Below are 14,874 nucleotides of genomic sequence, written 5' to 3' on the forward strand. Positions count from 1 at the left end.
GTGTTGAAATGACTATGAGTAGTTAATTAATCAAAGTGGATCATGGGAAACTTTTAATTTTTTAATACCTACATAAAGTTAAAAAAGAGATGAGCTAATTTTTAGAATGATTAGTGTAAAATTATGTATTTTTATTTTATCGTAGTTCACCTATGTTTGTATAAAAGCAAGTTAAAAGCATAGATGACAACTAGATAGGTATCCATAGGAGCCAAATGGATACTGAGGATACCAATCTGCTCAGTATCACTTTCTGAGTCGATTAAGCGATGTCTGTCCGTCCGTCCATGTAAACCTTGTAATCAAACTACAGGTCGCAATTTCAAAGATAATTCGACAAATTATGGTAAAAGCTTTTCTATTGCCCCAAGACAAATCCTATTGAATTTGTTTAAAATCGGTCCATTATTTCTAATAGCCCCTATACGATTGCCCTATCTGAAAATAGTTAAACTCTCATAAATATCTTAGTTATATGTATAGATATCCAAATCAAATTCAGTACAAATAAGTTTATACTATAAGACAAACTCGCACTACCAAATTTTGTGACGATCGGTCCATAAGTCTCCCATATAAGGCTTACTTCACTTTAACTAGCATAAATCTCTTAAACATTTTGGTATTCAAATAAAATTCAATACAAATTAGTTTCATATATACACAAAACATGCCACCCACTTTTATGGCGATTGGTTCATAATTAGTCATAGCTCCCATATACATATGTAATTTAATATAGAGGCAAAATTCAACAGATAAATTTCACCAACTAAAAAATATTAAAACAAGAACACGTCAGATTGAGTTTTTACGTAAAGTCAATGTCAAAACTTGTATGAAACAAAATCATACTCGAAATATGTATATTCAATTAACACTCAGTATGAATAATTTATTTAAACTATTTATGATGGATTTCTAGAGTACCAAATTTCATATGATTAATGAAATGAAATGTCACAACAAATTTCATTTTTATTTCTTCCATTATTAATATATTTTTTATATTTAACATGCACACGATTTTTACAAACATACGAGAATTTAATTTAAAAACTAGCGCTAAAAAAGTGAAACTTATTTGAACATAGATAGACATGTCGGTTTCTATCGAAACAAAAAAATATGAAAAATTACATTTCACGTTTATTTGTTGCCTGAAGGTATGTATATTCTTTTTTATAAACATCTTTCATTATCAATTTAATAAAAATGATAATTGGCAAATAAAAAAAACAAAACTTGTTGGAGGTTCTTTATCCTAAGGCATTTCAAAAATAAGTGCTAAGTAACACAAATGTTTTATACTTAAGTTTTGATAATACATACATACATTTACCGGTAGACTAGATAAATAACATTAGGGGTATAACCAATATTGCCAAAGTGCTGGTAGAATTAATGTGGGACTTGGTATAAAATTACAAGCCAACTTAAAAAGAATAAGAAAAATATTCAGATTTCAGATTTTTGCAAAAATGTAAATTTTTACATTTTTCATAATCAAATTATGTTTGTAATTTTTGTTTTGGGAAACTGTAATCAAATAATATTTCCCAGTTCTATATATATTTTATCATGATAAACGTCAAAATGGTTGTCAAGATAAAAAATTATCAGGTATAGTCTCCATTTATTAGTATTATTGCTTCGTTATGACAAAATTGTTAGTGCTTTTGCTCAGACAAATTTGTCTTGGCAACAAACGGGATTAATTGTTATGATAAATATTTGTCAAGTATAGGACATTTCTAACATAATTAATTTATTTATGGCCTTTCATTCACATTACTAATTCAGCACAGATTTTTCAGCACTAATTTTTTACTATTAATAATTTGGCGAAATGCACTCAAATATTTTCAAAATTAAGAAACTAAAAGTTTCCCCAAAGATTTCGTTAGATAGAAAAAAATGTATACGAAGCCGACTTTCGATATACCCGGGGCAGAATATTAAAAAATTTGTTTGCGTAATTTTGTTAATTCCACTAGCAAAATTAAAATACAAAAATATATGACATAATCTATTGAAAATATTCAAGATTTTAATAAGTTGGGGAACTCAATGAGTTCCATTATTATAGATAGCATTTTGAAAACCTCAATTTCATATTTTTTTTAAAAAAATAGCAAAATAACAAAATTACTTCAATAATATTTAAAAAAAACCCTAATTCTCGATTATTTTTTATGTAGTTCTGGGATACTGGGGATTGTCCAAAATTTAAAAAATGTGTCTTTTTGCTTTAATATAACAAAAACATAACAAATTAAATCTGTTTCGATAACATTGCTTTACCGTTACTTTATCGGTTTCTAAATAAGTTTGTAAAAAGCGATTGAGTACAGTACATTATCTGTCAACTTTAGATAAAATTTTATTAATAATAGTTGATAGTTTTTAACACTAAGAAAGGTGACTGCATCACTACAACAATACAAAAACAACAGGTACTTTGTTTTTGTTAAAAAGTAGGTGAACTGTCAAAGTTGCCTGTTGTTGTTTTTGCTTTTGGGTTTGTTGTATTTTTCGCCACAACAACCACAAGTGAATTGACAATTCAAACTGAATAAAAAAAATGATCAGCTGTTTCATCGCAGTCACCTTTCTAAGTGTGCCCTGGTGTATACTTTATTAATATGAATTGACATTTTTTTGTAATTGTCTGTTATATTATATAAATCGGGAAAATTATGAAAAAAAAAACAGTTTTTCATGAGGCACATCCACAGAACTCTATAGAATAGACTGGTTATTGCGTGGATTTAGTTTTTTTTCTATAAAACATTATAAATTGAGTCACAAAGTTGTGAAGAGTTGTGTCAACATACTGAAGTTATAGGCTTTATAAATTATTTAAATTATTTTTAGTACGAGATACCTTTATCTCAACAAATTTTGATGAGGCACATCGAAGATCCTTCGTAAAAGCTTTGTTGGCAAACGTTATCCCAAAATCGAGGGCGCTATTAAAAATATACGAAATTTGCAGATTTAATCGTTGTTAGAAAAGCATCTACATATATATAATCTCTTTTAGTGTTGTAGCCTATATTTATTTAGCTAAATTCAAAAATACCTTTATAAACCGTTCGCCTCATCTAAAATATGTGTATTTCGAGATTAAAAATTTTAGATTTCAAGTAATATAGAATACTAGATATATTTATTTTGAATGTTAAAACTAACGTAATACAAATATTTTTTATCCTAAAACATTAAATTAAAAAATTATTTTTTCCATATTTTTAAAATCACAATAACTTTTGGGCCGATTCCCCTAAAGTACTTCTTTTTTGTGTTTTGCCCATAATCTTTTCAGATTATCGCTATTAAAAATTAGCAAAATCAGTTCAGAAATTAATTATACATACTATGTATGTACTTCAATAATACTTACTTAGATAGGTTTTAGGGAGCTTGTATTTAAATAATATTAATAAAATGTTATGCTCGACTTTAAATTAACATGATGCTACTGATGTATTTTTTATTTAATATCACTCATTTAACTATTATTAAGCAAGATTTTTCTTTGCTAGAAATATTATTTTTTTCTTTAACTTACTCCTTAAATATGACTTGAAAAGTACTTTGCCTAATGACATCTTAAATAAAATAACACAGTATAATTTGTTTGTCGTCATATCGCTGTTTACTTTATAATTTTCGTCGAATTATTTTATGACATTGTTAAATCTTTTTCAATTTAAACGACAGGTCGAATCTACTTTTTTTCGGGGAATAAAGCTTCCTTTGCTTCGTCGTATAAATCAATAACTAGGAATTTTATATCTTCCAAACTTGTTGGAAATTTAGTGATGGGTTCAACTGGTACTTCGTCGCCTGGTTTAACACCTTTTACGAAATTGTAGGCAATAGCATAACCTTTGCGAGCTTCAAAAAGTGCTTCTTTAGCAAATTGTTCAGCTTGTCTTGGATAGCATAGGGAAGCGACCGCACCAGCACCAACTGTGGTGTAGAGAACTTTTTTGATGAAACCTCCACGGGCAGCAAATATAAAACCAGACAAACCACCAATTGCTATAGCACCAGTACGGGGCATAAGATTATGTGGCTGATTCAAGTAGTCAATGGTAGATTGTGTTTGCTCCTTAGCTTGATTTACATACTCATCAATGGTTTCCTTTTGTTTAGACAGCAAATTGTAGCCGGCTTGAACTTCCGTGCGTACAGCTCGAACACCAGATTCAATAGCATCACGAGCTGGTGAATTAACTGCTACATGACTTTTTTTCTGTGGCCTGTAATTATAGGTAATAATTTAATGTCCCAAAGTCCAAACAATGCATTTAAATTTGCTTACTTATTGTATGAATGCAATGGAGCGTATAACGGCAGTTCGTTAGCCTTACAATGATAGTGGGCCAAATCATTCACTGAATCTTGTTTGTTAGATTCAGAGCCAGAGCTAGCATTTTGGACAGCGACGGCTGCCAACAGAGTTGATGTTGGCAAAGTAACACACTTGCGAAACATTTTGTATTGAGTATTTTTTATTCGTTTGATTTTGTTTCAAACCACTCACAAACTCTAAACCAAACACTATGAACAGACGAAGTATTTAATGGTGTTTACTTCCAAATGACCCGCAACTGGTAGTAATAAATATTTTATAAGATTACAGTTAATTAAATAAACTTCTAAAATAAAACTTTTTTTTTACAATATTTTCACCTGAATTGCATAACGAATGACAGTTCCCTGACATGGCATTGCCAACACAAAATTCTACAAACACACATTATTTACAGAGCTGTATTTATCACAAAATAACTATTAAATTATTAAACAAATTAATGTAGATTTTAAATATATAATGAAGAATAATGTAATAATAATGTATTTACATGCGTTTAGTTGTACTAAAAAAATTATTTATTTTCATTCATTATTCAAAAGTAACATAATAACAGGGTGTTTCACATTGTGCAATACTTTAAAACTTGGCAACACTAGTATATTTTTACTTTGACAATTTCAATCGTACTTCCCTTTAGAAAAAAACCCTTTGGTTTTAATTAATTAAAAATAAGCATATAAACAAATATAAATCAATTAATTATGATAAATTTAGATAAGTATACAAAAGCAACAACAAAATGCATTATTGTCAAACCAGACGCATTCAATAGAAAGCAAATCGAAAACTGAGGCATGAATTGAAGGCGAAGAAGAAAGTGTATACAAAAAGCAATAAATGATTGAAATACTCCCACCAAAAAATTAATAAATTATTACAAAAATTTATAACACACTAACCGGTAGGCCACTGTTTGAAATTAAAAAGCGATATATAATATCGTAACATTCATCGCAATTACAAAATCGTACTAACAACATAATGTCACAGTGAAAATTAGTTTGTTCTTTAGTCAGTAAGTATACATACCCCCACCCAGGAAAGAAACAATTCTTAAGGTAATTATAACTCATTGTATCCTACTTATTTCTAACAAAGAAAATTGTGTTTAAATCTAATGTATTGTCTTTCTTGTTTTCTTTTCAGAAGAAACATAATTCTCACACTATAACCTGCTTTTCCATTTACAGATACAAATAGTTTGCCAAAGATTGTTTTTATTCCATCTATAAGTTATTTTATAATAATTGGTGGTGGTATTGTCTTCAAATCGTAATAGCGGTGGAGTACTACACTTTTATTTCTTACAAAACAAACGAATTCGTTATCTAAGACATTAAAAAGAATTGATTTTGTTTATCAATCAGCCAGTCAGTCAATTGCCGATTAAGTAATTTATTTTGAAAAAGGAAAGCAGCTTAAATAATAAACATTCTTATGGCTAACAACGCAACTTCTTCAAAATTTAGGTAAGTTTTTTTTTTAACAATAATAATATCGTTTAAGCCACTAGTTTTACTTTATGCGTGTGGGTGCGTCATGCACACATTTTTATAAAATCAGAATACACGGAAATCACCCACCTTATTTTGTCGTCTACTACGACAACATTAGAAACAAAAGTGACAATTCATTTATATTCTATTTAAGTTCTTCGATACTCACTTGATCAATTATGTTTATTTTTATATTTTCTTACATCCGTCATATGCAGAAAATAATATATTTAATTTTTTTCATATAGCATGTACTTAGTTACCCAACAAACCAAATATCGATATATCGAGATTGCATAAAACTCTGTAAATCACGATAAACAAACGTTTGCCAGCTAGTTTTTCTAATTTCCAATATTTTGTTAACGTTTTGTATTGAACATTTCCGATGCTAGAAAAATAGTAAGAAAATAGCTAGCAAACTAAGAAACCAAAATGTTTGTAATTTATAAAAACGTTAACAGAATTTAATTAATTTTATTCATGTTGTTGCATTTCCGATATCTTTATGATGTCGTTTGGTTTATTGGGTAGTAAATGAAATTAGTTAAATATAAATTTTACTATTACTTAACTTTTATTAACACTAAAGATAAATAAACAAACAATTGTGTTGCTTTATACTCTAAGTTAATTTTAATAAAAAGTTGTTTGAATTTTTAATGTATTATAAAGAATTTATTTTTATACATACATACATATATAGAGACTTCAGATCATAGAGAATAGACATAGAGCGGAAACTCTCCTGTCAAAGACCTAACTCAGTTGTCAGAAACCTAAGTGGTGAGAATGTATTAGTAGAAAAAACTATGTAAAAACATAAACAACACTCGTATGTGTAATTATTTTGAGTAATTTGTTGGTTTGAGTTTTTTTCGAGTTTCCGCTCTATGTTTCTCTATGCTTCAGATATTTTAATTATTTTTTATATTGACACACAATGGTCATAACCAAAATTGTTTAAAATCACACTTTCGTTAATTTTTATAGTTTCATAAATCTTTGAACAATACACTCCAATGAATTTGTTTAAATAATAAACTATGTATGTATATTTGTTTAAGTTATATACATGTGAAACTTTAGGTAATGGTAGTCTTCAAAAAGTACATTTAAAGATAATAAAAATAAGACTATGTGAAAAGGCAATTCCCCGAATATTTTGAAAACGTTATTTATGAAATGAGGGAAAATATCATGATTGCTAAAATGCAGTTACAGATATAATCGTATAAATTGTTTCCATTATAGCAGTTAATTTTGAATTTGCTGTAATTTCTTTAAAGAAAATATTTTTTGAGTGTTTATATCCACCACCAAACATCGGCCCAATAACTTAGCTATGTACATTTGTGTTCATAAAAATATAAGTGCCCTCAATTAAAAAAGCAATGAAAACATATTTAACTAACAACATGATATATTCCAATTCTTTTTTGTAATAATTTATAAACAATTGGACATTTTATTAGAAATAAATTTCTACATTTATTTTTCAATAAATTTTTGATCAAATTTAACTAAAATATGAAATCCTACTAAATGAGTACTAAATACGCATAATAAAGACCAGAAACCAAAACAAAACATCACAACATGTGTGATTATTTTGAGTAATTTTTTTAGTTTGAGTTTTTTTCTAGTTTCCGGTCTGTGTATTTCTCTAGGGTAACATGGAGAAGAGACGTAATTGTAAAAAATTTCTTGCAACAACAAAATACATGCTATTCAATGTATACTGTTGTATCAAACATATGATTCATGTGCTGATATGATTCATGTATACTGTTGTTGTATCAAACATATGATTTCTGTGCTGTTTTTCTATAGCGAACGAGTGATTTGAGTGGACGTTTTACATGTATTTTGTTTTTGTTACAATAACAAAACACATATTAATATGCTGTTTTTCTATAGCGAACGAGTACTTTGAGTGGAAATTTAACATGTGTTTTGTTATTGTAACAAAAACAAAATACTTGTAAAACGTCCACTGAAATCACTCGTTCGCTATTAAAAAACAGCACATAAATTTCCACTCAAAGTACTCGTTCGCTATAAAAAAAACAGCACATTATTGTATTTTTGTTTGACAAATCGGAGTGTCTCGTCTCGTCTCGAATAATTGAGTAAAGTTTAAAAATCATTTGAGCAGCAATTAAAAAAATTGGGAAAATTTGTTGATGTACTTTCTAACCAAATTTTTTTATTGGTTAATTTAAATTTAAAATTTTGATTTTTATATGCACATTTTTTGAGCTATTTTGTGAGTGGTATAATTGGAAACGAATATGACCTGTTGGCTAGATTCATTAACTGTATTAATAATTAATAGTATTTATAATTAATGGTAATAACCGATTATTACTGTTTACGTTATTACGTTTTTTGAACTAATTTCTTGGGGAAAAAATTAAGTTTCTTCTAAAATAATTTTTAATGCTAATTCATACATATATATATATACTTTTTCTTATATTTCTTACTTATATATATATAAATACAAATCAAACCGTATTGTCACACAACTTTTTTTGTAGAGAATTTAATTTAACTCGTCAGAATAAGTAAAATATGAAAATGTTAGTTTTCTTCAAGCAGCCACTTTCAGCCACGGTAAAAATACTTAATTGGTAAACATATCGTTTGCACAGCATATAGATTCATAGTGGTCAATTTTATTTACAAAACCACAACTTTTTTATACTCAGCTATTTATAATGCAAATTATACATATATTCTTAAGCAATCAAATAATCCGAATGCGCTCTTTAAGTACAATTTAGTTGAAGAAAGAAGTGTAGGAGGCAAACAAGTAAAACAAGAAAATGCAGTGTTGTAAAAGTTCAGTTGGCTTTGACGGTGATAATTCTTATAATTTAGATGGATTTGAATTAAAAAAATTCCTATCCGGATATCCAGAGTTCGTATAGGTTCTTTATTTTACATAGCACTCACTTTGATAGTGAGTGAGTGCTATAAAGCACAAAAAAACCGATTAACTTTTTGTGTTGTTAAAAATAAAATTTTACGTTTCAGTGATGTGGATGAATATGGATTTAAACGTCCTGAAAATTTTGACTACAAATCGTATGAACTGTTCATGTCCTCATATTTAAAGACGCTTGCAAAAAGGCGTATTAAATGGGAAGCTCTTATGCAGCAGAATAATGATCTCACAAATGTAAATCCTAAATTAAAACGATACATACGAAAGGGGATTCCAGGTACACATTTTTTTATTTTTTTTGCATTATCAGGTCGAAGAATAGTTAATAGTTATGGAAATTTGTTTCTTTAAATTTGCACTTTAGGTCCCTACCGTCCTGATGTTTGGATGAAAATATCTGGTGCTTATACACAGCAACAACGCTCACCTGATCTGTATCGAAGTTTATTAAATACAACGTATGAAAAAGAAATAAGCGATTCCATATCAATAGATCTACCTCGCACTTTCCCCGACAATATATTTTTCGAAACGAAAAAAGAGCGCTTGTACAACATATTGATAGCGTATGCTCATCACAATCGAGAAGTTGGCTACTGTCAAGGTTTGAATTATATAGCTGGCCTATTGCTCATAGTCACCGATGACGAAGAGAAGTCATTTTGGTTATTAAAGCACATGGTGGAGAAAATTGTACCACAATATCACACTAAAAATATGGCAAACTTATTGCGAGATATGGCCGTTTTTAAAGAAATGGTAATACGACGAGTGCCGACTGTAAACAAACATATTGAAAAATTGGGTAAGTTTTCAGAAATCAAATTAATTTTTACTGGCATGTAATATGAATGTGTTTTTTAAGGACTGCCATATGCTGTTATTGCCAGTAAATGGTTTATTTGTATTTTCGCTGAAGTTCTTCCTGCTGAAACAGTTTTACGCATATGGGATTGTGTTTTCACCGAGGGATACAAGGTAATTGTTTTCACTATTTTCAAATTCTATTATATGATGAAAATCTAGTATGACTTGTAATTTAAATTTTATCGTTAGATCGTTTTTCGCGCTGCATTGACCATGTTTATTACGCACAAAGCAGCCATCTTAGCAGCTGACGATATCGGCGCCTTGGCCAATTTCTTCCGTGAGACGTTAATACATGACGAAATTGTAACTGACTGTCACACATTTATGCAGGCCATGTTCAATTTACGCTTGAAGCGTACTGAATTGGAGAGTCTACGTAAAATTTGCGTTGGTCGCAACAACACTTAAACTGCAATTAGATTTCATTGTTGGGCAATAATCTAATCTTTAATATTTTTAAACAACTAAAACAAATAATTATTATTATTAGGTATAATGTATTACTTAATTGTGTAATAATATGTATGAATGTAGATGATGTATTATTAGCTATCTAACATCGAAAACAAAACTTGTCCAAGATTTCAAGATGTTTCTTATTTTGGAATTGAAAGTTAACATTTGTGAATGGGTTAAAACCAAACATAAATCAATTCAATTATAATTAACTAAATTTATGATTATTGTTTATGTTTTCCCCGTTAGTTCATAGATACATACATATACATATAAACATAAATAGCAATGTGTGTTTTTAGAATAATTTTAAAAATATATACATACATTATTGAGTTCAAAATGTACTGATTTGAAAAAAATAACATTTTGAAAATAAATGTTTTGTTTTGTATTTTAATAGCTTATTATACATAAAGTTTTTTTGCTTTTTTTTATTTTAAAACTACTCGAACAAATTTTTAATAATGTATTTGAGCAGTGAGTGCATATGTTTTTATTTACTTTTATTTTATTAAGGTACGGTCACACATGACAAATATTTTACCAAAGAAAATTAAATATGTTTTAATTCTTTTATTTATTTGCCAAACTTCATTCATTACCTTCATTGCAAAATACTTGTAAGAGTAAACAGCGTCAAACAAATTTGTACCATTTTTTAGTAAATATTTGGCATGTGAGACCGTAACTATATTATGGATTTTTTTTAATTTGAACTTAGTAACGGTTTAAGCTACGAATCCTACGTCTTACAATTAGATTTAAATGCCTTTTCAAAACTAAATGCTATCCTAAATTTATCTTTGATTATTATATTAACAAATTTAAGTGGTGCGTCGTTCGTAATCATTTATTAACTAACAATTACATAAATATACACAATGAAAAAAACTACTAACACAACTATTTATTTAATATGTATTTATTAGCCAATGTGAAACAATGTACATGCAAACATATGTACATATTTAACTATGTAGGTGTGTTCTTAAAATGCTATAACTGCCTTAGATGAAAAGTTATGAAAACATTAAACACATGAAGAAAATAGCAGCCAAAATAAACTTTTAACGATAAATACTTACCTAAAATATACAATGCATACATATAGTATTTATGGCCAAATGAAGAATTGTATTCGTTTATTGTTGTGTTTAATTAATTAATTATTTATTTAATTTATTTATTTTTGCAAACAACTTATGAGAGAAGAAATAACTTTTGAATTCAAATATTAAAACAAAGGCTTAGATACTGTAAATGACTTTTAAAGTACAATATTAGTAAGTAATAAACTAATTATTAATTAAGTTTTATGTTTTTATGATTGTTTTTAAGATTTACCTAAATAAATAATCTATTAGTACATGTATTGCTTCTTCTGTGTCTCTTTCTGTTTTAGCTGTAATTGAAATACATTAATCAAGTGTACATGTATTTGTGTTTTTTGTTTAAAAAAGACATAACAAAACAATTTGTTGCTTCAATAAAACCAAAAATTTATATTATTTATCAAAACTGTTATATTTTAATTCATTGTAAACCGTAATTATACATAAATACACATATTTAAGTAGTCTTGTAAGTAAACAACAAAAAGACAAATAAAAAACATAAAACATACAAATGCCAACTTAAAAATATATGCAGCTTGCGTCTTTAATATCGTAACTAATTGTTATTAGCAACTAGAAATAAAACACCTTAGAGATCAATTGCATTTCTAAATAATAAATTCAAATATTGCTATTACAACTTAATTGGAAGACCATGTGAATCATAAGAATTATTAAGAGTGGATTATTTAAGGAGCTCCGCAATGTGCTCCACACATAGGCTCAGAAGACAAAGCCAAAGAAGTTAACAAAGTTCTTCTACCTGGATGAACGCCAAGATTTTCCCAATTAATCCATGATAAACGAGCAGTTAAATCTGAAATAAATATACATATATAACTTAAATTAACAGGTATGGTAAACACAATAACTACAAAACTTTTTATTAATTATATGTACAATAGGCTGGGTCGATTTGTATGGACGATTTAAAAGTAAACAAGTAAGAAAGTATGGTCGGTCAAGCCCGACCATATAATACTCTACACCAAGTAAATGAGTAAAAATATTTTTCTTTTAAAATATCAATAATTTATATTCGTGAGTGATTTTCGGAAGTGGGCCTTATATGGGAGCTATGACCAATTATGGACCGATCATCATAAAATTAGGTCGTGTGATTTATGTCTCTATGAAAGTTATTTATGTTGAATTTTGTGTATACACCAACATTTTTAAGTGATTTAAGCACGTTAAAGTGATTTTCGGAAGCGGGTCTATATGGGAGCTATGACTAATTATGGAACGATCGTAACAAAATTTGGTGACATGAATTTTGTATATATAAAAATTATTTGGAGCCAGTATCAAAAAATTATATGTACCAAATTTTATCGAAATATTTTCAAAATTGCGACCTGTAACTCTGCGCACAAGGTTTACATGGACAGCCAGACGGGCGGACGGACGGACATCGTTTAATCGACTCAGAAAGTGATTCTAAGTCGATCGGTATACTTTAAGGTGGGTGTTAGACCAATATTTTGGGCGTTACACACATCTGCACAAACGCATAATACCCTCCCCACTATGGTGGTGTAGGGTATAAAAATCGTATAGCAGAAATGCAATCTACGGAAAAATCTAAGAAAGTTTCCTCAAGAAACCATAAAAAATTAATACTGAAATATCATTGGATAAAAGACGAAATGCGCAAGACAGGATTTGATTTAGACCTATGGTTTCTTGGGGAAACTTTCTTAGAATTTTCTCTACAATGCGTTTCTGCTATACGATTTTTCGTGAAAAAAAATCGACCAACCCTAATGTACAATATATTAGGGTTATATACATATCGCACACTAAATACAATAACGACACAACTCAAAATTCTTCAAAATTCTCATCATTATCTTTTTTGACTGGAAAAATACCGTTATGTCTGTTTTATTCAACTAAAAGAGTGTTATTTTGAGTTGTGCCACTATTACTGTAAAAAGTGATTCATTTTGTGGTGTATTATTTTGAATTGTGCTTCTTTATTTGAAAAAGGTTAGTTCAATTAACTGTATTATTTTGTTATGTGACATTTTGATGAAATAATCGTGATCGCTTTTCCAGTAACAATTGTTTTATACACACAATTTTCTTATTTTATTCCTTTTAAAATGTATAAATACCCACAATTTTATTGAAGAAATAAATAAACAATAACACAAAACATATGAAATATAAACTGCTAACTATCTAACGAGTTCAAAATAGAACTTTTAATAGTTTGCAACGGGAGAACACTCTCTAAAATTTATACGCTCTTGATTTTTTGTATCAGTTTGCGTCGAATGGCTTCGAAATTACGTCGTTAGTACTTCTATTTGCGTCGTTAATATGAAAAAGTTTGTATTGAAAAATTTATTTTTTCAGCAAAAATTATGAATCTAGGAATCAATTAAATGAAAATCAATACAAATGTATGGAAAATCGTGCTTCGTTTTGCGTCGTTTGGGTTTGAGTTAATGAACGCTTTTCCAGTAACAATTGTTACTAACTAGTATCAACTATTAGTTATTGAACAGAGCTAATATAAAATTGAAAAATGTATGGCAAAATCATATTCAAAATAGACTATTTTCACAATGGAACTAATTTTTTTTATTAATATTACTATTTTTTGCTCTCCTGAAAATTTGAGAATTTTGAGTTGTGTCGTTATTGTATTTAGTGTGAAATTCCATTTTATAAATTATTTTTATATTTTTGCTATTTCAACATTAAAAATTTAATTAAATTAAATTGTCAAATTTTATTTAAGACAATTTATAAAAATTATCATATTGTCATAATGTCCTAATATATTATGATAGTTTTAACAAATTTGTGTTGTGTTTCAATCAAAAAAGAACTATGTTTATTGTTTTATCTTAAAATAATACTTTTTTTGTTTAAAACACAACAACAACAACTATTATAATATATTAGGACATTATGACAATATGACTAATAGCAGACCATGTGAATACCCCAAATATGTATGTGTGTATTGTATTTCATACATGAGCTGTTGTCGAAATCGACCGTCGGATAATGAGAAACCGGTCAGAAAATCTATTAAAAGTTGTAAATTACGATTAAAAATAATCAGGTATGTATGTGACGATCGATTTCAAAAAATTTCCAAAGATATGATAAATTTCGATCTTCAGGAATAGTTTTTGAATCAATGACTGACTTTGTTTTTAGTAAGAAAATAAAGTCCTGGTGACAAATATCAATTAATTTAAAAGAATTTAGGCAAGAAATAATTTATTTCAATTTAATTAAGGCTTGGTTATTTATACATATAAATTAAAGATAAATAAATAAAATATTTATTATACAAAAAAATGTAATTAAAAATATTAAAATGAACTATCACACAACATTTTTCATTCTGAAATCGATTACATATGTACATACATGAATATTTTTTAAATTCTGATTCATATCTAAAGTGAAGCTAATTAAACTTGTATTTGTGTAGCCGGAATATTTTCAAAATTTATAAAACTCTTCACGCAACATTTAAATATGTCTGATATCTCATAAATTGAACAGCGAAAATAAAAACTGGCTTGTTATTGTGTAATTCGATTCGATAGGAAACATTTTCGA

The 14,874-nt window shown here is 28.0% G+C and overlaps 3 protein-coding genes across 8 annotated transcripts in view; 1 reads left to right on the forward strand and 2 right to left on the reverse strand.

The window, feature by feature from the left end:
* Positions 1–3,638: 3,638 nt before the first annotated feature.
* On the reverse strand, positions 3,639–4,713 carry Mic26-27 (MICOS subunit 26/27). The gene is made up of 2 exons (XM_065498685.1): positions 4,334–4,713; positions 3,639–4,271 (listed from the first exon to the last, which is right to left on the reverse strand). The coding sequence occupies exons 1-2, from the start codon at positions 4,504–4,506 to the stop codon at positions 3,734–3,736; spliced, it is 711 nt and encodes a 236-aa protein (XP_065354757.1). The 5' UTR covers positions 4,507–4,713; the 3' UTR covers positions 3,639–3,733.
* Positions 4,714–4,997: 284 nt separating this feature from the next.
* Positions 4,998–11,811, forward strand: LOC135949204 (growth hormone-regulated TBC protein 1-A). 4 transcript variants are annotated; one of them, XM_065498688.1, is made up of 6 exons: positions 4,998–5,448; positions 5,537–5,859; positions 8,929–9,116; positions 9,204–9,644; positions 9,705–9,817; positions 9,896–11,811. In XM_065498688.1, the coding sequence occupies exons 2-6, from the start codon at positions 5,828–5,830 to the stop codon at positions 10,115–10,117; spliced, it is 996 nt and encodes a 331-aa protein (XP_065354760.1). In that variant the 5' UTR covers positions 4,998–5,448; positions 5,537–5,827; the 3' UTR covers positions 10,118–11,811. The 4 variants fall into 4 exon arrangements, with proteins under 4 accessions (XP_065354760.1, XP_065354761.1, XP_065354759.1 ...); XM_065498689.1 differs by having other exon boundaries at positions 4,998–5,405; positions 5,581–5,859; XM_065498687.1 differs by lacking the exons at positions 4,998–5,448; positions 5,537–5,859 and adding an exon at positions 8,688–8,812.
* Positions 11,812–11,961: 150 nt separating this feature from the next.
* Fer2 (48 related 2) overlaps positions 11,962–14,874 on the reverse strand; it is a 62,478-nt gene continuing 59,565 nt past the window's right edge. For all 3 annotated transcript variants that reach the window (XM_065498698.1, XM_065498697.1, XM_065498696.1), the window contains exon 5: positions 11,962–12,100. In XM_065498698.1, coding sequence (XP_065354770.1) covers positions 11,973–12,100 — 128 coding nt within the window. In that variant the 3' untranslated portion in view covers positions 11,962–11,972. The remainder of the gene's footprint in view (positions 12,101–14,874) is intronic.

Source organism: Calliphora vicina, chromosome 1 (assembly GCF_958450345.1).
Source record: "Calliphora vicina chromosome 1, idCalVici1.1, whole genome shotgun sequence".
NCBI classification, from domain to species: Eukaryota; Metazoa; Arthropoda; class Insecta; order Diptera; family Calliphoridae; genus Calliphora; species Calliphora vicina.

What these genes read in the sequence shown, in the direction of transcription:
- LOC135949204 (XM_065498687.1), top strand. Translation starts at nt 8,718, where the DNA reads ATGCAGTGTTGTAAAAGTTCAGTTGGCTTTGACGGTGATAATTCTTAT. An exon ending in TTCCTATCCGGATATCCAGA is followed by an intron (nt 8,813 to 8,928) that starts GTTCGTATAGGT and finishes TTTACGTTTCAG; the next exon opens with TGATGTGGATGAATATGGAT. An exon ending in CAAACATATTGAAAAATTGG is followed by an intron (nt 9,645 to 9,704) that starts GTAAGTTTTCAG and finishes GTGTTTTTTAAG; the next exon opens with GACTGCCATATGCTGTTATT.
- Mic26-27 (XM_065498685.1), bottom strand. Translation starts at nt 4,506, where the DNA reads ATGTTTCGCAAGTGTGTTACTTTGCCAACATCAACTCTGTTGGCAGCC. An exon ending in CCATTGCATTCATACAATAA is followed by an intron (nt 4,272 to 4,333) that starts GTAAGCAAATTT and finishes CTATAATTACAG; the next exon opens with GCCACAGAAAAAAAGTCATG.